Source organism: Tachysurus vachellii, chromosome 7 (genome assembly GCF_030014155.1).
Source record: "Tachysurus vachellii isolate PV-2020 chromosome 7, HZAU_Pvac_v1, whole genome shotgun sequence".
Classification (NCBI taxonomy): Eukaryota; Metazoa; Chordata; class Actinopteri; order Siluriformes; family Bagridae; genus Tachysurus; species Tachysurus vachellii.
Genome location: NC_083466.1, coordinates 20,811,293 through 20,835,898, shown reverse-complemented (window position 1 = coordinate 20,835,898; position 24,606 = coordinate 20,811,293). Strand labels below are relative to the sequence as shown.

At 39.0% G+C, this 24,606-nt stretch overlaps 2 protein-coding genes across 2 annotated transcripts in view; both read right to left on the bottom strand.

The window, feature by feature from the left end:
* Positions 1 to 3,314: 3,314 nt before the first annotated feature.
* The window catches only part of LOC132848855 (butyrophilin subfamily 1 member A1-like), a 35,854-nt gene continuing 14,562 nt past the window's right edge, over positions 3,315 to 24,606 (bottom strand). The window contains exons 5-8 of the mRNA XM_060874906.1: positions 20,937 to 20,969; positions 20,169 to 20,195; positions 6,794 to 6,832; positions 3,315 to 4,167 (exon numbers count right to left, since the gene is read on the bottom strand). Coding sequence (XP_060730889.1) covers positions 3,944 to 4,167; positions 6,794 to 6,832; positions 20,169 to 20,195; positions 20,937 to 20,969 — 323 coding nt within the window. The 3' untranslated portion in view covers positions 3,315 to 3,943. The remainder of the gene's footprint in view (positions 4,168 to 6,793; positions 6,833 to 20,168; positions 20,196 to 20,936; positions 20,970 to 24,606) is intronic.
* The window catches only part of LOC132848847 (butyrophilin subfamily 2 member A2-like), a 66,638-nt gene continuing 60,402 nt past the window's right edge, over positions 18,371 to 24,606 (bottom strand). Inside the window, exons 9-10 of the mRNA XM_060874895.1 lie at positions 20,169 to 20,195; positions 18,371 to 19,153 (exon numbers count right to left, since the gene is read on the bottom strand). Of these exons, the coding sequence (XP_060730878.1) occupies positions 18,612 to 19,153; positions 20,169 to 20,195 (569 nt within the window). The 3' untranslated portion in view covers positions 18,371 to 18,611. The remainder of the gene's footprint in view (positions 19,154 to 20,168; positions 20,196 to 24,606) is intronic.

Sequence of the window (24,606 nt, the reverse complement as noted above, 5' to 3'; positions counted from 1 at the left end):
AGCTCTTACATGGACAAAACTCATCTGATTATCTGAGCTGATTATTTTTCCATAAAACTGTATGCTTGAGTGCTTTATTCCTCTTATACAGTATCCCTGCAAAGCTACAACAATAACACATTCATAACAAAGTCAGACTTCTTTCAGTCTGTCATTACTTTAAATGTTGTGGAACATATGCAAAGATTTCTAAAACTCTCAGACCTTTGGGTTTCACTGTATATTTTTCATTTATTGTTAACAAATGTGGCGGAATGAATCTGGTGCCACTATTAATGTGTTGGGCTGTCGATCAATTAATGAAAAATTATTAAGCAGCATGAGACTATAAAAATAGGAACATGCGAGACGGAAGACATCTTCTTGGGGGACGTGAACTGAAGCAGAAGGTGTGTGTGTGGTGGTGTTACAGCTATACGGACTTTATAAAGATTGACAGGTGCTTACTGGCACCCGAACATAGTACCAACCAAAAAAAAAGAATTCTGCTAATGTAGTAAGTCACACATTACATTGGGCAACAATGTTACACATTGGTATTAGTATTACATTATATTATACATTTATTATATAAGCTTTAATATTGTTAAAGGGTTTCATTAAATTAAAGATGAACTTAAATCTCTTTTGATTATTTGATATGATCATAGTTAAAAAATGACATTCCACAACCATATGTTATATTTTAGCTGTATATGTATATTCTATTTTGCGTAAATTACTGGGAACAGGAGATTTAATAACTACAATCATTTTTAAGGCCATCGATTGCTAAACTATTTGAACTACACTTTGTGGAAATTACACAGTAAATGTTTAGTGGATCTGTAGCTTAGTGCCACAGAATATAAAGAATATAATAATTTACTAGGTAACATTTGTGAATATTTCATTAACAGTTCTAATGTAGTTTTGATTGTTTTCCAGACCTCATTAGTTATGAATAAAAGTAATCGATTTCACAAAACATTTAACCTTTACATACCTTTATTTTACTTGCTTCTTTTCAGGAGAAATGCTCTTTCTTCTCGAAGAGCGCTAACTGCATTTCACTTTCAGTTCTGTCACTTCCTTTTTCACTTCATAGAGATTGATAAAGGATCAGTTCCACATATGATCATAAAACAGTTTGTCTTCATCTTCCTAATGTCTCCTTACACTGTTATTTAAACTGCACATGAAGTTTATTGTTCCTGCAGATTAATGTGCAAAAATGACCAGCATGCAAAATTAAGGCTTAATTTAAATATTTAAGTCCTATAATAGGGGGGGCACGGTGGCTAGCACGTTCGCCTCACACCTCCAGGGTCGGGGTTCGATTCCCACCTCCGCCTTGTGTGTGTGGAGTTTGCATGTTCTCCCCGTGCCTCGGGGGTTTCCTCCGGGTACTCCGGTTTCCTCCCCTGGTCCAAAGACATGCATGGTAGGTTGATTGGCATCTCTGGAAAATTGTCCCTAGTGTGTGAGTGCGTGAGTGAATGAGAGTGTGTGTGTGCCCTGCGATGGGTTGGCACTCCGTCCAGGGTGTATCCTGCCTTGATGCCCGATGACGCCTGAGATAGGCACAGGCTCCCCGTGACCCGAGGTAGTTCGGATAAGCGGTAGAAAATGAATGAATGAATGAAAGTCCTATAATAGGCTCCCAATATGACTGTTTCTGTAAAATGTGCAAATGTTACTGTATTAATGCTACTAGAAACACCAGTCAGTGTAATCTCCACTGGATGATTTAACACAAAACAGTCACATGCAGCAGCAGTGGACACACACACGCATTAATGTGTCAACACAGAAGTGAGGAGTATAAATTGCTCACAGCTATTGCAATTTGGCCCTTGACAAATATATGACAAAAACCGATAACAGGCCAACACAATCCATCTGCAGATGAAAACTAACATTTATTTTTACAGCATTTAGCAGACACCCTAATCCAGAGCGACTTACATTTTTATCTCATTTATTTTTATACAACTGAGCAAATGAGGGTTAAGGGCCTTGCTCAGGGGACCAGCAGTGGCAGCTTGGTGGAATCAAACTCACGACCTTCCGAGTGGTAGCCCAACACCTTAATCACTAGGCTACCACATACCACACTAAATAAAACTCTATCATGCAAAAAGGAAGCCATAGGTGAACATGGTCCAGAAGCGCCGTTGTGTCCTGTGGGCAAAGGCTGATTTAAAATGGACTGTTTCAAAGTGGAAGTGTTCTATGGTCAGACGAGTACAAATGTAACATCCTTGTTGGGAATCACGAACACCTTGTCCTCCGGGTTAAAGAGGATGGAGACCTTCCAGCGTGTTATCAGTGTTCAGTTCAAAAGCCAGCGTCTCTGATGGTATGGGTGTGCATAAGTGCCTATGGTGTTGGCAGCTTGCATGTTTTGGAAGGCACCGTGAATGCTGAAAGGTATATAAAGGTCTTAGAATAACATATGCCCCCATCCAGATGGCATCTATTTCAGGGAAGGCCTTGTGTATTTCACCAGGACAATGCAAAACCACATACTGCAGATATTGCAACAGCATGGCTTCATCATAGAAGAGTCTGGGTGATGAATTGGCCTGCCTGCAGTCCAGATCTTTCACCTATAGAGAACATTTTTAATTTAACATTCATTAAATTAAAAAAACATCAAAGACGACCACAAAATCTTCAGCAGCTGGAAACCTTTATCAGGCAAGAATAGGACCAAATTCCAACACCAAAACTTCAGAAACTCATAACCTTAATGCCCAGACATCTTCAAATTGTTTTGAAAAGGAGATGCTACACCATGGTAATATGTGCCAATTATTTTGAGACCTTTAGCAGGCATCAAATTTGAAATGAGCTCATTTAGTGGATAAAAGTGTCAAATTTCTCGGTTTATGTTGTTATCTATGTTGTATTGTGAACAAAATATTTGCTCATGTGATTTGAAAGTATTTTATTTTTCATTTTATTCAAATTTAAAAAACGTCCCAACATTTCCGGAATTCAAGTTGAATTCAAGTGAACATTGTTGTAGACTAAATACACACCTTCATGTCAACAGTATTCCCTAATTGCAGTGGGCTCCTTCAGCAGGATAATGATCCGTCACACTGCAAACATTGCTCAGGAAAGATTTTGCACAAAATAAAATGTTCAGGAATGGCAGGTGAGCACCCAAATGTGAGACACAGATCAAGTTTCAAATTAAAGGTCTAATATGAGCTGTCTTAAAATGAGGGAGGAACAGTTCAATATTACAGGCAGTCCAATAGTCAGAAACACAGGCAAACAGGGCAATGCAGGACAGACATCAAACAAAGTCAGAAACAGTCCAGTAATCTGAAAAACAGGCAAACAGGGATTTTTATTTCTAAATAAAATATGAATTTGATTGTATTTGTGTGAAGTTTTAAGCAGAAACAGGGTTTGGTTTGGTTTTATCTACACAGACATCAGCAGCTGAACTTTATACATTTTATACATCCACAATCATAATGTCAAATAATCATAAATAACAGACTATAGGATCACAATTAAAATCTGTACAGCATTTAACTAAAAAAGTGAAATATTTATTTTTATTCTTACCATTTAATAGATAAATAAATTTGTAAGAAAATTTGACTAAAAATTCAATAAGTCTTAAATACAGGAGAGATGATCAGTGGTGCTGAATTTTCACTACCTTCATTTAAACCAGGCCTGAAATATGGATAGAGTTTCTTCTCAGTAAAAGTCTGACCAGTGAAAGAGTAGATATGAGATCTGGATTTTACATCATAAAAAGAGACCAGACCTTCCTCATAATCCACAAACACCCCCACATCCTCCACCTTCTCTCTCAGTGTGAGGGCAACATCAGTATCATTATAAGCACTGTACTGATTCTCATTCCACAGAGCCACAGTCCAGAATCCATCCTGAGGAGTCTCTATAATCAACCACATCCTCTTAATGTTCTCTCTTACTGTATGACTCCTAATGTCCAGTCAGTTTTCCCTTTGACCTGCACCTCATAATAAAATCTCCCTGAGGAGAAACTCTGCTTTCCCAGAACACAGGGACAATATTTAAACCTCTGTGGTGTATCAGGGAGATTCTGTCGTGTGTCTCCACATGTCACTTGTTTTCCATCAGCAGACAGGATGAGATATGGATTTGATGAATCAGGATCCAGAGTCACATCCACTGAGAGAAACACACAGTGTGTGATATGAGTAAACAGGTAAAAATATTAAATCATCATCCAGTGAATCAGATTCATTATTGATTTATAAAAACATTTGTAAAGGATTTTTAAAAGATTTATTTAAAAAATGAAACAAACTTGTAGAGTTTATAATAGGAGTCTGTCACAGATGAGAAATAAAAATTATTTCTTTCTGAAATTTTAGTGATTTATTTGTGTTTGTAATTTGTGTGTTTCAGGAAATACACAGAAAGAGTCACAGAACATGAGAGAAAAACATTTGAGGTAAAAACCTTGAGTGTCTCTAGTGATAAATATCTGGTATGTTTTACATTTAGAAAGAAAACGTGACTCTCAAGTGATTGAGGGAAACTGTATGTTTTTAAATTCTTTGTGGATTTATTTAATGCCAGGACACAAAACGGCACAACATGCTCCAGGTTAGATTGCGTTTGCCTAGCACTGAGTAATGTTTACTTCCGGTTACTAGAGCGTCAAACCAAATGTCACACTGGGAATGATTATACAGTGATAAATGTAAATGTAAGAGATTTTACACTCCATGATAACAGTGTTGCTACAGTACAGAGGCTTTTCTCCCATAGACAGCTCTCTGATCTTCATGCTGGTTTTTCCTTTTTAACAACACATTCAGTCTTAACAAGTAAAACTTGAGACTAAAACCAAGTGTAGATGTTCAGAACTATTTATTATTTAAATGATCAATCTAACAGGTCACACCTGGGTAATAATAATAATAACACCTGACAGTCATATTTCAATATTTTCAATATTTTTGTTCATGAAAAAGTACATGATCTGAAAAAAATGATCTATGTTGTTTACCATAGAAACAATCTTCATACAAATATTAGTAAATAAAAACTGAAATTGTAAACTCTTCTCTAACTCTAAACTCGTGAAGTATTAAATATTGTCTAGTATTTTACTGCTGTACTGAGCTGTTGTTTGTTCTACTCGTGTTTAATACAGTGTTCTGTTTTCCCGGTTTTTGCTCTTTGTGTTTAGTGATTTCAGATTTGTTCACCCCTCTGTTTGACTCTCTGTTTATTTGGATTATTGTCTGTTTTCCGGTTTTGTCTCTGACTCTCATGATTTATTTTCTGTCTGAGTTTTCAATAAACATCTCAGCAAATGTTTTCTCCTCCATCGGATTCCGCCTCTTCATTACAGATATAAACATGAGTATTGGTAAGAAGATCACAATTGTACACACAAACACTGTGATGCTGTGGTAAAAGTACTCACACACAAACACACCTCAAATAGTAACAACAAATATCACACATCAAACAGATGTCTTTAACATTTATGATACACATTAATATAAAATGAATTAATATAAATTGTTATTAGTATAAATATGGAAGACAAAATGGTCAGAAAAGCTGAAAAAGCTCTTTATATCACCATATTATATAACTTTACCTTGTAACAGACAAAACGTTACCTGTTTCTTTTATTGTATTATTTTGCTCCTTTATGCATGGTGATTTCTTAGGGGTAGCTGCAAGCAGGGTTGTAGTACCCCTAGGGGCAGTTTGAGGGTGCTAGTGCCTGGAGGTAACCAGCATATAAACTGGGATATCATAGAAGAAGTTAATTTGTTTGGTAGAGAGAAGCATCATGGTTTCAACTCAAGCTACCTTTCTTGTCTTAAGTCCTTGTTGAGAACCCTGAGTTTCTGCTCAACTGTAAGTATGGATTGTCATTATACCTTCTGTTTTGGTTGCTAAAAATGGTGACTAATGTTAGTTATTTGCTTTCTTTCTAGAAAGGACTTTTCATGACTTTTTTTTCTTGGGTCACTTGTGTCTCTTCATGGTGTTCATTATGAGAACACTTAATACTGATTGGAGACCTTGAAGCCCAGTTTAAAGCAAGCTGGAAGACCACAATTGTCTCTCTTACTGTGGATCATGAGATTTAAACATTGCATCGCACTCAAATAACCTTGTGGATTTAAAGCTCATCTCCTCTCATCTTCATCATCACTCATTAGAAGAGACTGGGCATTCAAATGCTAAGTTTACTCATTATTGACTCATTTAAAAACCAAAAGGCCAACAATTACTTTCAAGTTTATTCATTTACTTGGGGCACATGTATATAAGTATGTGTGGGAAAAATAAAATAGTTGTGAAAGCTTATTTTGTTTTGTGAAGGTGTGTATATCGGACAGGTCAAATTTCTGAACCCCTCAGAGTAACATAAAAAAACAAACAAACAAAGGAGGTGTTACAACCTGATCCAGACACCATGTCACTTAACACATGATTAACCACAATAGTATACTTTTTATAAATGACATGCTCCTTAAATCAACATTTTTGGCCTGTGGCACAAAAGTTGTTGTTAGTTTTATGTCTTATTACAAATGACAACATTGCTGATAGTAATTGGTGGTTTTCTGCACAGCTTAATGTTTCCAAAAATAATCCTATAGTCCTGAGGTGTATTTTTACAGTTAGGATTGTTTTAACCTGGGCTTTGCTGCCTACTGCACAACCATGTCACACATACACACAGAAAAAAATAAATAATAAAATACAGTAGAGCTACTGGTTAACTGTAATGAAGACAAAAATGTAAACATTTTCTTACCTGCATACTGTTTCTTCTTTACAATCTCTATGAAGTCATCTAAATGAACAATTTATATAAAAAGTTAGATCAAACAAAATGTAATATATTCACTAGCAGTCAAAATACAAAAAAATCATTTAAAATGTGCAGGGTTGTAGCAACTACAGAGGTATGGTACTGTATGAGGATGTCAGGAGCGGCAGAGAAGTACGTCAGAGTATTTCAGAGGAGCATGACAGCAGTGAGATGTGCTGTAGGTCAGACAGAGGAGTTCAAGGTGGACGGGCTCTTGTGTCTGTTCCTCTAATTGTCTCTCTATTTATCCATGCGACGTTGCTTTTGGCAGCGCAGAATCCTTGTCTTTGTATTGTCTGTTTCCTTGTTCTGTTGAGTTTCAGTTGTCTTTTTCCCAGTGTTTTCTGGTTTTTTTATTAAATAAATCATGTTTCTTTTTAGCTATCACTTTGTTTGAGTCTGAATTTTATCCACAAATCAAATAAAAGGTGTACAAGACAGTAGTGAGGTCAGCTATGCAGTGTGGGTTAGAGACTGTAGCAGTGAGGTAAAGACATGAGGCAGAGATGGAAGTAGCAGAGATGAGGATGTTGATGTTCTCTTTAGGAGTGATGAGGAGCGACAGAATTAGGAACGGTCACATCAGCGGGACAGCTCAGGTTGGCTGTTTCGGGGACAAGATTAGAGAGGCACGATTGAGATGGTTTGGACATGTACAGATGACAATGTTTCTGTCATCAACTGCTGTTAATTTCCTTGGCCTGTTCCATGTCTGGTTATTAGTACACCAGTAATTTATTTCTTTTTTTCAGATCCTTACAAATTGTTCCACTGGCTGATTAAACAATGAATCTAACAGGACACCTTTGGGCAGCAGGTATCAGTCACGATTCAATCATTTCTTTCACTTGAAAAGACACAGGTTCAGACAAAAGGTGCCATTTTCTGAGTTGTTTAACACATCTAGCTGTAAATGCCAGGAAATGGAGGATGAAAATCTGATCTATTGTTGCATGTTTATATTTGATCTCAAACCAGTGTTCAGTGTAGAGCAAAATACAATTGACTTTGCAACCCAACACATTTGGAGGGAACTGTAAATATTACACTCACAGAAAATCCTAAATTTTCACAAAACCGGGTGTAATTACAATATTCCACACTCAGTCTCTGCAGTTCTGAAGAGATAAATATTATTAGATCTACTTAGATACTTATTGGATACTGTTTTATACATTATTATTATTTTCTATTCATGAATTCTGTGTGTAGAAACCAGATTTAAGTTTAAATCTCACTACCATTTACAACCACATTTGGTGTATTATATTTGCATTTGGTGTCCTTGGATGTCCTTGTGCATCACTATAGATGTAGACTTGGTTTTTAGTTATAAATGTGGAAAATATTTGTATTTATTTATAATCTCTCTCTCTCTCTCTCACACTCACACTCACACTCACACTCACACTCACACACACACAGCATTTCATAAAGAACATAAAATGGATGACAGAAATAATAATAAACCTGTAGAAGTAAAAGATTACCAGTCAAATATGATGACTGGTTACTTCTAAAATTATTTCTGAATGAAATTGTCTGGTTATCAGAGTGAACTAATAAAATGTCCTAATAAACTAATAAAATGTCCATCTTTGCTAAGCAAAAAAGTAGATAAATAAAAAAGTAGGTAAATGACAGAATATGAAATTTTTTGTTTTTTGTCACCTGAAGTTAGTTATTTGTTTACAGAAGTTGGTAAAGACGACACAATTGCTTTTTAGGACCTGATAAATGAAAACATAGAACTAAAGGATGGTCTTTTTTAATTTCCAGCATAATTAATAAATATGTAGTTATAGTTAAATATTAATAGTTCATATGTTTTAATTTTCAGGTCTTAGAGCTTTGATTCATGACTGACTGCATTAAGATTCGCTTGCTAGTTCACATAATCCATCAGTTTAACAAATCAAATTGAATCAAAGTCAAACGGTAAAAATATTAAAAATAAAAATAGCAAATACAAACTGAGTTCCAAAAAAGTTCTGAAGTTTTTTAAATTTGAATAAAAAGACTTTCAAATCACATAAGCCAAAATTGTATTCACAATGGAACATAGAAAACATAACACATGTTTAAACAGAGAAATTTGACACTTTTATCCACTAAATGAGCTCATTTCTAATTTGATGATTCTTGCCTGGTAAAGAGTTCCAGCGGCTGAAAGTTTCGTAGTTGTCTTTGACATGTTTTTTGTTTAATGATGTGCCAAATGTTCTCTATAGGTGAAAGACCTGGACTGCAAGCAGCCAATTTAGCACCAGGACACTTTTACGACAAAGCCATGCTGTTGTAATAGATGCAGTATTTGGTTTTGCATTGTCCTGCACAAGTCCTACACAAGGCCTTCCCTGAAATAGATGCCATCTAGAGGGGAGCATATGTTGCTTTTAACCTTTATATACCTTTCAGCATATATAGTGCCTTCCAAAACATGCAAGCTGCCAACACCGTATGCACTTATGCACACCCATACCATCAGAGATGCTGGCTTTTGAACTGAACACTGATAACACGCTGGAAGGTCTCCCTTCTCTTTAGTCCGGAGGACACGGTGTCCGTGATTCCCAACAAGAATGTTAAATTTGTACTCGTCTGACCATAAAACACTTCCACTTGGAAGAGTCCATTTTAAATGAGCCTTGGCCCACAGGACACGATGCCGCTTCTGGACCATGTTCACATATGGCTTCCTTTTTGCATGATAGAGCTTTAGTTGGCAAGGTGGATTGTGTTTACCGACAGTGGTTTCTGTAAGTATTCCTGGGCCCATTTAGTAATGACACTGAAACAATAATGCCGATGAGTGATGCAGTGTCGTCTGAGGGCCCGAAGCACACAATAAAGGCCTTTGGCCTTGTCCCTTAGGGGACTCAGAGATTTCTCCAGTTTCTCTGAATCTTTTGATGTTAATCACTGTAGATGATGAGATTTGCAAAGCCTTTGCAATCTGACATTGGGGAACATTGTTTTTAAAGTATTTCGCACTCTTTCACAGATTAGAGAATCTCTGCCTATCTTTAATTCTGAGAGACTCTGCCTCTCTAAGACATCCCTTTTATAGATAAGCATGTTACAGGCCTAATATCAATTAACTTAATTAGTTGCTAGATGTTCTCCCAATCTAGCCATGGGGGTCACAGTCCAGTGACTTCTGTGCCGGTCCCAAGCCCGGATAAATAGAGAGGGTTGCGTCAGGAAGGGCATCCGGCATAAAACGTTGCCAAATCTAACCATGCGAATTGTCAGTAAGAATTTCATACCGGATCGGTCGAGGCCCGGGTTAACAACGACCGCCATCGGCGCCGTTGACCTACAGGGCGCCAGTGGAAATTGGGCTACTGTTGGTCGAAGAAGTAGAGGAGGGAGGAGAGTGCACAGACAGAGAGAGAAGAGGAAAGGTAAGAGTGTAGGACTGAGAATAGGGACTCTGAATGTTGGTACTATGACAGGGAAAGGTAGAGAGCTGGCTGATATGATGGAGAGAAGGAAGGTGGATATACTGTGTGTACAGGAGACCAAGTGGAAGGGTAGCAAGGCTCGTAGTATAGGAGCAGGATTCAAGCTGTTTTATTATGGTGTGGATAGTAAGAGAAATGGGGTAGGTGTGGTCCTGAAGGAGGAGTTTGTGAGGAATGTTCTGGAGGTGAAGAGAGTGTCAGACAGGGTGATGAGTCTGAAGTTAGAGATTGAAGGGGTGATGTTGAATGTTGTTAGTGGTTATGCCCCGCAGGTAGGTTGTGAGTTAGAGGAGAAAGAGAGATTCTGGTGTGAATTCGATGAGGTGATTGAGAGTATTCCCAAGGGTGAGAGAGTGGTGATAGGAGCGGATTTTAATGGACATGTTGGTGAGGGGAACACAGGTGATTGTACAGAGGAGATGGAAGGAATACTTTGAGGAGCTGATGAATAAGGAGAATCAGAGGGAAAAAAGAGTAGAAGGGGTGAACTCTGTGGAACAGGAAGTAGATAAGATTAGAAAGGATGAAGTCAGGAAGGCTTTGAAGAGGATGAAAAGTGGAAAGGCAGTTGGTCCTGACGACATCCCGGTAGAGGTCTGAAAGTGTCTAGGAGAGGCAGCAGTGGAATTTTTAACTAGTTTGTTCAACAGGGTATTAGAAAGTGAGAGGATGCCTGAGGAATGGAGAAGGAGTGTGTTAGTGCCGATCTTTAAGAATAAGGGTGACTTGCAGAGTTGCAGCAACTATAGAGGGATAAAGTTGATGAGCCATACAATGAAGTTGTGGGAAAGAGTAGTGGAAGCTAGGTTAAGGAAGGTGGTAGAAATTTGTGAGCAGCAGTATGGCTTCATGCCCAGAAAGAGCACAACAGATGCAATTTTTGCTCTGAGAATGTTGATGGAGAAGAATAGGGATGGTCAGAGGGAGTTGCACTGTGTGTTTCTAGACTTAGAGAAAGCGTATGACAGGGTGCCAAGAGAAGAGCTGTGGTACTGTATGAGGAAGTCAGGAGTAGCAGAGAAGTATGTCAGAGTGGTGCAGGACATGTATGAGAGGAGCAGGACAGTGGTGAGGTGTGCTGTAGGTCAGACAGAGGAGTTCACAGTGGAGGTGGGACTGCATCAGGGATCGGCTCTGAGCCCCTTCCTGTTTGCTACAGTGATGGACCAGTTGTCAGAGGAGGTCAGACAGGAGTCTCCTTGGATGATGATGTTTGCAGATGACATTGTGATCTGTAGTGAGAGCAGGGAGCAGGTGGAGGAAAACCTGGAGAGGTGGAGGTTTGCGCTGGAGAGAAGAGGAATGAAAGTCAGTCGTAGTAAGACTGAGTACATGTGTGTGAATGAAAGGGAGGGAAGTGGAACAGTAAGGTTACAGGGTGAAGAGGTGAAGAAGGTACAGGAGTTTAAGTACTTGGGGTCAACAGTCCAGAGTAATGGAGAGAGTGGGAAAGAAGTAAAGAAGCGAGTGCAGGCAGGTTGGAGTGGGTGGAGAAAGGTGTCAGGAGTTCTGTGTGATAGGAAAATATCAGCAAGAATCAAGGGGAAGGTGTACAGGACAGTGGTGAGACCGGCCGTGCTGTATGGTTTAGAGACAGTGTCACTGAAGAAGAGACAGGAGTCGGAGTTTGAGGTAGCCGAACTGAAGATGTTGAGGTTCTCTTTGGGTGTGACAAGATTGGACAGGATTAGGAACGAGTACATCAGAGGGACAGCCCATGTTGGACGTTTGGGGGACAAAGTTAGGGAGGCGAGATTAAGATGGTTTGGACATGTTCAGAGGAGGGAGAGTGAGTATATTGGTAGGAGAATATTGGACATGGAGCTGCCAGGCAGGAGGCAAAGAGGAAGGCCAAAGCGGAGGTATATGGATGTAATTAATGAGGATTTGAAGCTAGTGGGTGCAAGTGTTGAGGATGCAGAAGATAGGGTTAGGTGGAGAGAGATGATTCGCTGTGGCGACCCCTGAAGGGAAAAGCCGAAAGAAGAAGAAGAAGTTGCTAGATGTTCTCCCAGCTGAATCTTTATAAAATTTCTTGCTTTTCAGCCATTAATTTCCTCATGCCATCTTTTTTGAGACCAGTAGCAGGCATCAAATTTGAAATGAGCTCATTTAATGGATAAAAGTTTAAAATTTTTCTTTTTGAACATTTGTTATGTTATCCACGTTCTATTGTGAATAAAATATTGGCGCATATGATTTAAAAGTCTTAATTTTTAATTTAATTTAAAAAACCTGCCAACTTTTTCGGAATTCGGGTTGTATAAGTTATCAGCTGAAATTTTACTGGTAAACTGCAGTCATTGTTTACACTCAAGAAAACCTATTTTAAAGCTGGAACAATATTGCTTCTGCCCATGAATCACATCTAGCTATGCAATGTTATACATCTGAACATTGTTATTATATCTTCTACTCATTCAGAAGTTCAGGTATAATTACCAGCTTCCAGCATCTGTATCTGCCTCTCTGAAAACAGACACTTATAAAAATGTTAATATTAAAATAAAATAAAATAATTTTATTCATTTGAGTATTTTAACAGAGAAGTATACAGAATGGCCCACTGCCTCATCAAATTTTATTAAATCATTTCATTCACACAGAGAACACAAAGAATAACACATTCAGTCTTCACAACTAAAACTGGAGACTAAAACCAAGTGTAGATGTTCAGAACTATTTATTATTTAAATGATCAATCTAACAGGACACATCTGGGTAAAAAGAAACACGTCACATTACATTTATATATTTTTAGTATTTTTGTTCATCTAAAAATTGTGTGGCCTGATACAAAAATCACTATGATCTATGTTGTTTACCATTATTATTATTATTATTATTATTATTATTATTATTATTATTATTATTATTATTATTATTATTGTTATATATGGTTCCTCTTGCACTTCCTCACCACCAGAGGGAGACAGAGCTCTAACACTTTAACAGTGTCACAGTGTCACTTCTGGTGCTTGTGGACATTTAAATCCTGCTCACGCTAGTTTACGTCGTGAAGTATTATATATTGTCTAGTATTTTACTGCTGTACTGAGCTGTTGTTTGTTCTACTCGTGTTTAATACAGTGTTCTGTTTTCCCGGTGTCTGTTTTATCCTGTTTCTTGCTCTGGTCAGTTTGATCTCCTCAAGATGATTTTTCACAGCAGTCATAAAACGGTCACGTGCATCAACATGAAACGTCAGAACTTTTCACTGACCAATCAGGTAGCACTTACACTATGAATATTAATGAAGCTCCATCTGCTGTCCATCCTTTTAGACATGAGCTTATTAATGCTGATAAAGAGATTTTAACATGAGATTTTTATTTCTAAATAAAATATGAATCTGATTGTGTTTGTGTTTGTAGAAGCCAACATTCTGATTTCCTTTATAAGCTTATTGTTATTTATTTTTATTATTATTATTATTATTATTATTATTATTATTATTATTATTATTATTATTATTCTTAGCCACAAATTTATCAAGAGTAACTCGTCCTAGGGCTTTCGAGCCACATGCACCAAATTCGGATATGTCGTAGACCCTGGTCTGAAGTTTGTTGCTACTACTTTTCTAAGCGATCGGAATTCCGGCATTCCCGGTACGGAAGCTCAAAGTGGCCTTTTTTCGTATCCACTTCCATTATAAATTTTGGAGGTTTATAACTCGGCAAGTTTTCGAGCGATTTACACCAAACTCGGACAGGTTCTTTAGGACGTTACTCCGGACAAAGTTCCGGACTCGGCGTTCCGACGGAACTTTCGGTTTTCCCGTAGTCGACGATGGAACGTCCCATAGACTTGAATGGGGAATTCCTAAAATTCCTCTAAGCTTTCACACACGCAGCGTGCGCAGAGCTCAGGCACGGCTTCTCTCCTGTGTTCTATGCAGTATAATAATAAGTAGAATCCCATAATGACTGCAGTATTGACATGAAATGTCCAAACCCTCAGTAGCCACTTTTTGCCAAAAGTATTGGCACCCCACCGGGTATACTGGTGACGTCACGTGTAGCCCCGCCCCCAGAATAAGCGAAATCAAAAATTTGCACAACATGGACATGTCATATCAAAACACTCAGCACAATGAGGGGAACTGCCCCACGTGTATTTTGGTGACGTCACGTGATGTCACGTGTAGCCCCGCCTCCAAAATAAGCGAAAACAAAAATTTGCACAACATGGACATGTGACATATCAAAACACTCAGCACAATGAGGGGAACTGCCCCACGTGTATTTTGGTCACGTCACGTGACGTCACGTGTATAGCTCCGCCCCCAAAATAAGCGAAATCAAAAATTTGCACAACATGGACATGTGACATATCAAAACACTCAGCACAATGAGGGGAACTGCCCCACGTGTATTTTGGTAACGTCACGTGACGTCACGTGTAGCCCCGCCCCCAAAATAAGCGAAATCAAAAATTTGCACAACATGGACATGTCACATATCAAAACACTCAGCACAATGAGGGGAACTGCCCCACGTGTATTTTGGTGACGTCACGTGACATCACGTGTAGCCCCGCCCCCAAAATAAGCGAAATCAAAAATTTGCACAACATGGACATGTCATATATCAAAACACTCAGCCCAATGAGGGGAAGTGCCTCACGTGTGTTATGGTCACGTCACGTGACGTCACGTGTATAGCTCTGCCCCCAAAATAAGCGAAATCAAAAATTTGCACAACATGGACATGTGACATATCAAAACACTCAGCACAATGAGGGGAACTGCCCCACGTGTATTTTGGTGACGTCACGTGACGTCACGTGTAGCCCCGCCCCCAAAATAAGCGAAATCAAAAATTAGCACAACATGGACATGTCATATATCAAAACACTCAGCCCAATGAGGAGAAGTGCCTCACGTGTGTTATGGTCACGTCACGTGACGTCACGTGTATAGCCCTGCCCCCAAAATAAGCGAAATCAAAAATTTGCACATGGACATGTGACATATCAAAACACTCAGCACAATGAGGGGAACTGCCCCACGTCTATTTTGTTCACGTCACGTGTCGTCACGTGTATAGCCCCGCCCCCAAAATAAGCGAAATCAAAAATTTGCACAACATGGACATGTGACATATCAAAACACTCAGCACAATAAGGGGAACTGCCTCACGTGTATTCTAACCACGTCACGTGACGTCACGTGACGTCACGTGTCGTTACGTGAAAATAAAAAATTAGCACAACATGGACATGTCATATATCAAAACACTCAGCCCAATGAGGAGAAGTGCCTCACGTGTGTTATGGTCACGTCACGTGACGTCACGTGTATAGCCCCGCCCCCAAAATAAGCGAAATCAAAAATTTGCACAACATGGATATGTGACATATCAAAACACTCAGCACAATGAGGGGAACTGCCCCACGTCTATTTTGTTCACGTCACGTGACGTCACGTGTATAGCCCCGCCCCCAAAATAAGCGAAATCAAAAATTTGCACAACATGGACATGTCATATATCAAAACACTCAGCACAATGAGGGGAAGTGCCTCACGTGTGTTATGGTCACGTCACGTCACGTGTCGTCACGTGTCGTCACGTGAAAATAAAAAATTTGCACAACATGGACATGTGACATATCAAACCACTCGGCACAATGAGGGGAACTGCCTCACGGGTATTCGGATCACGTCACATGCTCATGTCCGCTCGCCTCCAAAAGTTTTGGCACCCTAGCGGTCCAGTAGCTTTCACAATCTTTCTGTCCACTTGCCTCCAAAAGTAACACTGACCCTTATGTCCACTCGCCTACAAAAAGCACCGGCCTTTGCGAATACTTGCACCGTCAAAGCCAACATCAAAGTTTGTCTCGATGAACTTTACAAATCTAGTTATATTATATTTTCTTCTTAGACAAAAATTTATCAAGAGTAACTCGTCCTAGGCCTTTCGAGCCACATGCACCAAATTCGGATATGTAGTAGACCCTGGTCTGAAGTTTGTTGCTATTACTTTTCTAAGCGATCGGAATTCCGGCATTCCCGGTACGGAAGCTCAAAGTGGCCTTTTTTCATATCCACTTCCATTATAAACTTTGGAGGTTTATAACTCGGCAAGTTTTCGAGCGATTTACACCAAACTCGGAAAGGTTCTTTAGGACGTTACTCCGGACAAAGTTCCGGACTCGGCATTCCGACGGAACTTTCGGTTTTCCCGTAGTCGACGATGGAACGTCCCATAGACTTGAATGGGGAATTCCTAAAATTCCTCTAAGCTTTCACACACGCAGCGTGCGCAGAGCTCAGGCACGGCTTCTCTCCTGTGTAGATGCAGTATAATAATAAGTAGAATCCCATAATGACTGCAGTATTGACATGAAATGTTAATCCAAACCCTCAGTAGCCACTTTTTCAAAAAATTTTCGAAATCAAAAATGAGCACAATATGGACATGTCATATATCAAAACACTCAGCCCAATGAGGGGAAGTGCCTCACGTGTATTTTGGTCACGTCACGTGACGTCACGTGTATAGCCCCGCCCCCAAAATAAGCGAAATCAAAAATTTGCACAACATGGACATGTGACATATCAAAACACTCAGCCCAATGAGGGGAAGTGCCTCACGTGTATTTTGGTCACGTCACGTGTCGTCACGTGTATAGCCCCGCCCCCAAAATAAGCGAAATCAAACATTTGCACAACATGGACATGTGACATATCAAAACACTCAGCACAATGAGCGGAACTGCCCCACGTGTATTTTGTTCACGTCACGTGACGTCACGTGTAGCCCCGCCCCCAAAATAAGCGCAATCAAAAATTAGCACAACATGGACATGTCATATATCAAAACACTCAGCCCAATGAGGGGAAGTGCCTCACGTGTGTTATGGTCACGTCACGTCACGTGTCGTCACGTGAAAATAAAAAATTTGCACAACATGGACATGTGACAAATCAAAACACAGCACAATGAGGGGAGCTGCCTCACGTGTATTTTGGTCACGTCACGTGACGTCACGTTTAGCCCCGCCCCCAAAATAAGCGAAATCAAAAATTAGCACAACATGGACATGTCATATATCAAAACACTCAGCCCAATGAGGGGAAGTGCCTCACGTGTGTTATGGTCACGTCACGTCACGTGTCGTCAAGTGACGTCACGTGAAAATAAAAAATTAGCACAACATGGACATGTGACATATCAAAACATTCAGCACAATGAGGGGAAGTGCCTCACGGGTATTTTGGTCACGTCACGTGACGTCACGTGTATAGCCCCGCCCCCAAAATAAGCGAAATCAAAACTTTGCACAACATGGACATGTGACATATCAAAACACTCAGCACAATGAGGGGAACTGCCCCACGTGTATTTTGTTCACGTCACGTGTCGTCACGTGTATAGCCCCGCCCCCAAAATAAGCGAAATCAAAAATTTGCACAACATGGACATGTGACATATCAAAACACTCAGCACAATAAGGGGAACTGCCTCACGTGTATTCTAACCACGTCACCTGACGTCACGTGATGTCACGTGTCGTTACGTGAAAATAAAAAATTAGCACAACATGGACATGTGACATATCAAAACACTCAGCACAATGAGGGGAACTGCCCCACGTGTATTTTGGTCACGTCACGTGACGTCACGTGTAGCCCCGCCCCCAAAATAAGCGAAATAAAAAATTTGCACAACATGGACATGTGACATATCAAAACACTCAGCACAATGATGGGAACTCATTGACATGCTCATGTCCGCTCGCCTCCAAAAGTATTGGCACCCTAGCGGTCCAGTAGCTTTCACAATCTTTCTGTCCACTTCCCTCCAAAAGTAACACTGACCCTTATGTCCACTCGCCTCCAAAAAGCACCGGCCTTTGCGAATACTTGCACCGTCAAAGCCAACATCAAAGTTTGTCTCGACGAACTTTACAAATCTAGTTGTGTTTGTGTTTGATGAAGTTTTAAAGAGAAACAGAGTTTAGTTTGTTTTTATCTACACAGACATCAGCAGCTGAACTTTATACATTTTATTGATTAAATTAAATTCTTCAGTAAAACTCAAAGTAAACTGTAAATGATCTTTATTTATATGTGATTTGTAATGACAAAGTTCCACAATCATAATGTCAAATAATCATAAAAAACAGACTTTAGGATTACAATTAAAACCAGGTATTAAAATAATCTGTACAGAATTTTAAAAGGGAAAATGTGTTTCTAAAATGTAACTAAAGAAGTTAAATATTTATTTTTATTCTTACCATTTAATAGATAAATAAATTTGTAAGAAAATTTGACTAAAAATTCATTCAGTCTTAAATACAGGAGAGATGATCAGTGGTGCTGAATTTTTACCTCTATAAGGACTGAAGTATAGATAGAGTTTCTCAGTGAAAGACTGACCAGTGAAAGAGTAGATATGAGATCTGGACTTCACATCATAAAAGGAGACCAGACCCTCCTCATAATCCACAAACACCCCCACAACCTCCAAACACCCCCACAACCTCAGTGTGAGGGGGACAGGGGGATCAGCACAAGCCTTGTACTGATTCTCATTCCTCAGAGCCACAGTCCAGAATCCATTCTGAGGACACCGTGAAATCCACCACTTCCTGTTAATGTTCTCTCTCACGACTCCTAATGTCCAGGCAGTTTTCCCACTGACCTGCACCTCATAATAAAATCTCCCTGAGGAGAAACTCTGCTTTCCCAGAACACAGGGAAATTGAAACCTTTGTGGTGAATCAGGGAGATTCTGTCGTGTGTCTCCACGTGTCACTTGTTTTCCATCATCAGACAGGATGAGATATGGATTTGCTGTATCAGGATCCAGAGTCACATCCACTGAGAGAAACACACAGTGTGTGATATGAGTAAACAGGTAAAAATATTAAATCATCATCCAGTGAAGCTGAATTCAATCCAATCATAAAGCTGAACATTGAAGGGGAAAGAACAGTGATTTACTCCAAGTCTGTAATTTGGACTAAAACCTTTGTGTGTTTATTTAATGTCAGGACACAAAACTGTACAACATGCTCCAGGCTCGATTGTCTTTACCTAACACTGAGTAACACGGACGAGAAACTTTTCTATGCTGAAACACTGTAATATTGAATGTGAATTAGTGAACAGTAAAAAATAGATGTGAATATTGACTTGATGTCAGCGGATTCCTCCGGAGTTCCAGTTTGCGGCGGTCATTGGTGACGTCACTTACCGGTCAGCAGCCACTGAATCCCGGCAGCGCTATTTAAGTGTTTCTGTGTGATTTTCACCAGATGATCTCTCTACAGTTACGTCGTGATCTGTGAGTTTTCTCACCGTCCTCCTGTTCTAGTTATTTCTCAGGGACTCGCTGCTGTTTGCCCGAGTGGACTTTTGCCAGGTTGGAGTTACTTTTCCTTTTTGTTTCACCTGTTTTTGTGGACTTCAGTCGTGCTCTTTTTGCTGCTGCACTTTGTTTTGGTTTTCGGCTCTGGTGTTTTTTCTGTTTGTTTTTTTTTCACTATTTTTGCTCTCCCATTTTCCCCGTGGATTATTTCCCGTATGTGTATTATTTCCTGTTTATGGACAGTGACCATCGTGGATTAAAGACCTGCGCTGGTGGACTATTATTGTACTTTGGCTGCCTGTTGCTACCTGCTTGTGTTATGAGGTTTGTGCTGTGACTTTGACCTGCTTATGTCTCTGTCTCTATGTTTGTTTTGCATCCTGTGTGGATTCGCACCTGAAAGCAGAGGAGCATGTGGAAGCAATGTGGGGCAACAAAAGCCCTAAAGTGGGCAGTTCTGTGCTGTATTATTACAGTTAGGATGGTTTTAATCTGGGGCCTTTAACTGTAAAGAATTATTCTTACCTGCATACTGCTTCTTCTTTAATAACTCTGTGAAAACATGTAGTTTAATGACAATATAGTCCAAATAAAGTAACATTAAACAAACACAACATCATAATATATACAATAATGTACAAAAATGACTAACGTTTTAATTTTTTATTCATTTACTGCATTTTTCTTTTGTGATGCTTTCAATACTTGTATTGCAGCTTCTTTCAGTTATTGTTAGTTTTAGGTGTGAAATGGAGGTGAAATGCTGCTCAGTTTGGTTAAGGTTTGGTTTTTGACTTGGCCAATATAAAACCTTCCACTTTCCCCCTGATTAAGTCCAGTATTTTGCTGGCAGTGTGTTTTGGGTTTGCTTTGGAGGTTGTTTGTGATGTTACTGAATGCTGTTTTGGGGTTTTTCTTCACAGCTCTCACAATATTTGTCATCAACTACCATCGTCACTTTTCTTTCTTTTTTTTCAGATCCTCCCAAATTGTTGCACTGGCTAAACCCAATGCTTATAAACAAGTATCAGTCACATTTCAATCATTTCTATCACTTGAAAAGACACAGGTTCAGACAAAAGGTGCCATTTTCTGAGTTGTTTAACACATCTAGCTGTAAATGTCAGGAGGCTGAAAATCTGATCTATTGTTGCATGTTCACATGTTGATCTCAAACCAGTGTTCAGTGTAGAGCAAAATACAATTGACTTTACAACCCAACACATTTGGAGGGAACTGTAAATATTACACTCACAGAAAATCCTAAATTTTTATAAAATCAGGTGTAATTACCGTATTCCACACTCAGTCTCTGTCTCTGCAGTTCTGAAAAGAGAAAAATATTAATATTAGAGATTTACTTAGATACTTGATGGATACTGTTTAAATCATTAATATTATTTTCTATTCAAGAATTATGTGTAGAAACCAGATTTAAGTTGATCTAATTTGTTTTTTGTTCATTTCAGCTCTGAATTATTAGTAAATTATATTATTATTCTACAAAATAATGTAATCCACTAAATTGCACACAGGGGAAATATTACATACTAAATATTACATGTCACATATAATAGTTTCTTATCTTCTAACAAAATTTAATTTGACAAATAAATTAACATTTTAGAAGTTAGGGTTAGGGTTTCAATTTAACTATCAGAAAAAGTTATCCAACACCAACTGGTCCTGTAGGAACAACCTCATAAAAGTAAATATATCGTCGCTGTCAGACGAAATCCTCGTATATCCAAAACCGTTATTTTTCAGGAACGCCATACCTTATCTGCAGTGCACAGGGTTTAGTCCGTGTTGCAGTGGATTGTCTTGCGCTAAATTCCTGTCCTCAGACGAGCACCAGAACTAGCGGGGGTCAAGATTTTTTTTTCTTTGAGCCCAGTGTTTTGAACACATTTACCTCAGAAGACGTGTTGATTCGTTGCGACTCTTATTAAGGAGAAATATGCCGCGAATCTCTCTCGCGGAGTGAGGAAGAGGTGGACAGTTGAAGTGTCCAATGGAGTTATGAGATTTGCCCTCAAGCTATTTTCAAGACTTTAGATTGGTTAATAACTTGTAAAAATAACAGACCCATGTGGGGACTGACCAATAGCATCAATATGTGAAAAATATGAAATTGACCAAATTTGGACATACGAGGTTTCCGCCCGACAGTGACGATATGTATTATTATCATTTAATAACATTAAAATCATCAATTAGTCTGGCATGTGTGCTTCATTAATAAAAATCTGTATTTGATTAGAGCTCCATTAAAAATGTGTACAAATGTACTGACCATTCAGTTCCATGACCTTGTAAGAAGTAGATATCATTAATAAACCTTACAGAAGGCAGGTGAACACATTTTAGCCCTATACTGTGGGGCTAAAAATATATATCTATTATATAAAAATATATATTGATTTTATGAAGCCCAAATGACTGCCAGACAAATCATGTTAGTGATCTAAAACTAAAGTGTTAATCAAATTTATATATATTACATTCTATTGTCAGGCATCAGCCCGGACTTTCGGCCATGTGCTGTTATTGTTATCGTTGTTGTCACGTGTCTGCCCCGCCTTCGTCTGCTCCTCCCTGTCTCCACACCTGATCCTAATTGTATCTCATTGTCTTTTGTATTTAAGTGAGTTGTATGGTCTTAGTCCTCGTCATTTACTGTCTTTGTCTTTATCATTTATTAAACCCCATTCATTTGAAACTGTCCTGTGTACGGGTCCGTCTCCTTCCTTCCCTGGTTGTGACATCTATATTCTCCAAGTGTATTTTTCAGTTTGTAAAATACATATCTTAGATATCTCAGATCAGTCAAATTATAATAATGAATCATTGTCAAGCCAGGTTAAGAAGCTTTTATTGTCATTTAAACCATATATAGCTGTTGCAGTACACAGTGAAATAAGACAACAGGATCATAGTGCTACATAAAAACAAAGACAGAGCTAAGGACTTAGTAAGTAGTCCTAGATACATAAAGTGCATCTGTGCAACCTGGTGCAAACAGTGCAGCACAAGACAAACAAGACAGACAAGACAGTGCAGGACAAAAGACAGTGCAGACAAAAAATTACAAGACAATACAAAAAAAGACAATACACAAAAGACAATAAACAGAAACAGCGCAGACCAGTGTAAATACTGTATGTTCAACAATATTGTGTGTGCAGAAATACTGGAATGAACACAGTACTATAGCAACAGTTACCTGAGATATTATAAATCATTGTTCTACAGTATCTTCCTTTTAAAATCTAATATTATTTTAGACATTGAATTAAATGGAATTAAATAATTAATTTCCAGTAATATTTTGAGTAGATTTGATCTGTTTCTCTGTTCAGTTTAGTAATGATTTATTTGTAGCACATTTATCTGTACATAAACTACCATCACATTGTTATATGTATATTTTGTGTCCTCTAGTGCAGGGCTCTTCAATCTTACTTACAAAGTGGTGATGTGGCTGCAGGATTTCAGACACAACTTACTCCACATTAATCAGCTCATATCCAGTCTCAGATATCAAGAAGTTTGTCTTATTTGTCTGCTTTAAAAGACTGCAGTCACACCAGACCTTTGTGTAGACGATTGAAGATTCCTGATCTAGTGGATCATCTGATATTACAATGGCTGTAGATTATGGATTGTAATTTTTTGCCAATACAATGGAAATAAAACGTTTATACACCCCTGTTAAATTGTCATATGTCTGTGTTTAATGATCATTTAGTCATCAGTAAGGATAGTAGTCCATCTCAGTCATTTATTTACTTCTGACCACACACACACCCTATCTGTAAAATTTCAGTAAACAGTTAACATTGTATTAAACCCGTTTTAAACACTTTTTGTGTGAAACTTTAATAGAAAATGTTGTGAATAACAAAAATGAACATTGAACATTCTGTACCAAGACACTCACACACCAAATACTAGGAACAGCAAAAAAGTAACAAAGGGGAACTGAACGGTTTCCAGTTGCACACTAGGCTGAAGAGACAAGAACATTGCAGGCTGCAGGTTTGTGGAAATAACGGAGACTAACGGAGGGACCGTTGCACTGCTTGTGCAAAGACAAGATTAGAGAAAGTCATGCACAGTGGAAGACACACACATGCTTATGAACCTTTTGTCTACCTCCATGTATAAAAGACTATGACCTTACATCCAACTCAACTCACTCTGTTCAGACTTACTGTAGGTCAGGACAGACTGACTTCACATTTGCAAGTGTATTGAATAAAGAAGTTTGATATTTAACAGGACTCTGTTGTGTTCTTCTCTGCAACTTAGGAAAAGTTCACTTGAACTATTATCTTTGATTAATAGAATCGAATTCCCTCCACATTTTCTGGGGGCTCGTCCTGGATAGTTCGTTCGTTCACAGGACCACCTGAGAGGCGACGGACTGCTGCAGAAGTCACGTCAAGTTGTTTCAACCTCCTGTCTGACCCAAAGGACAGCGGTACTCAGTGTGGGACTGGGACTATCCTATAGGGAAAAAGAACCTTGCAGAGAGAAAGAACGAGCAGACTCCAGAGGGTTTTTTTAAACAACGATTCATGTAAGTACAATTTTTTGGTGCACATTGTGAAAGGAATACTGGGTTTCCGCTCACGTGCTGATGAGCACTGACATACAGTATTATTGTGATGAAGACAATGGCGGCGCGAGGACTTGCTGAGGCCACTCCAGGTCCCAAAAACGGTGTTCATATGTCTGTGAGTCTTGTCCCCCATCCCTGGACCCATCAGTAAATCATCAGAACAACTGGAAATATATTTACAATCGACATAGCCTCTTAGAATTCGGCAACACGTACAAACAACAGCTGTCCCTGGAGACCACCGAAAGGCTAAGAAACCTCTGTTTGCTGCTGGAGCCGAACCTCCAGACCGCAGACTCACCTATTGACGCTATCCGCCCAAAGCGTCGATGCTGG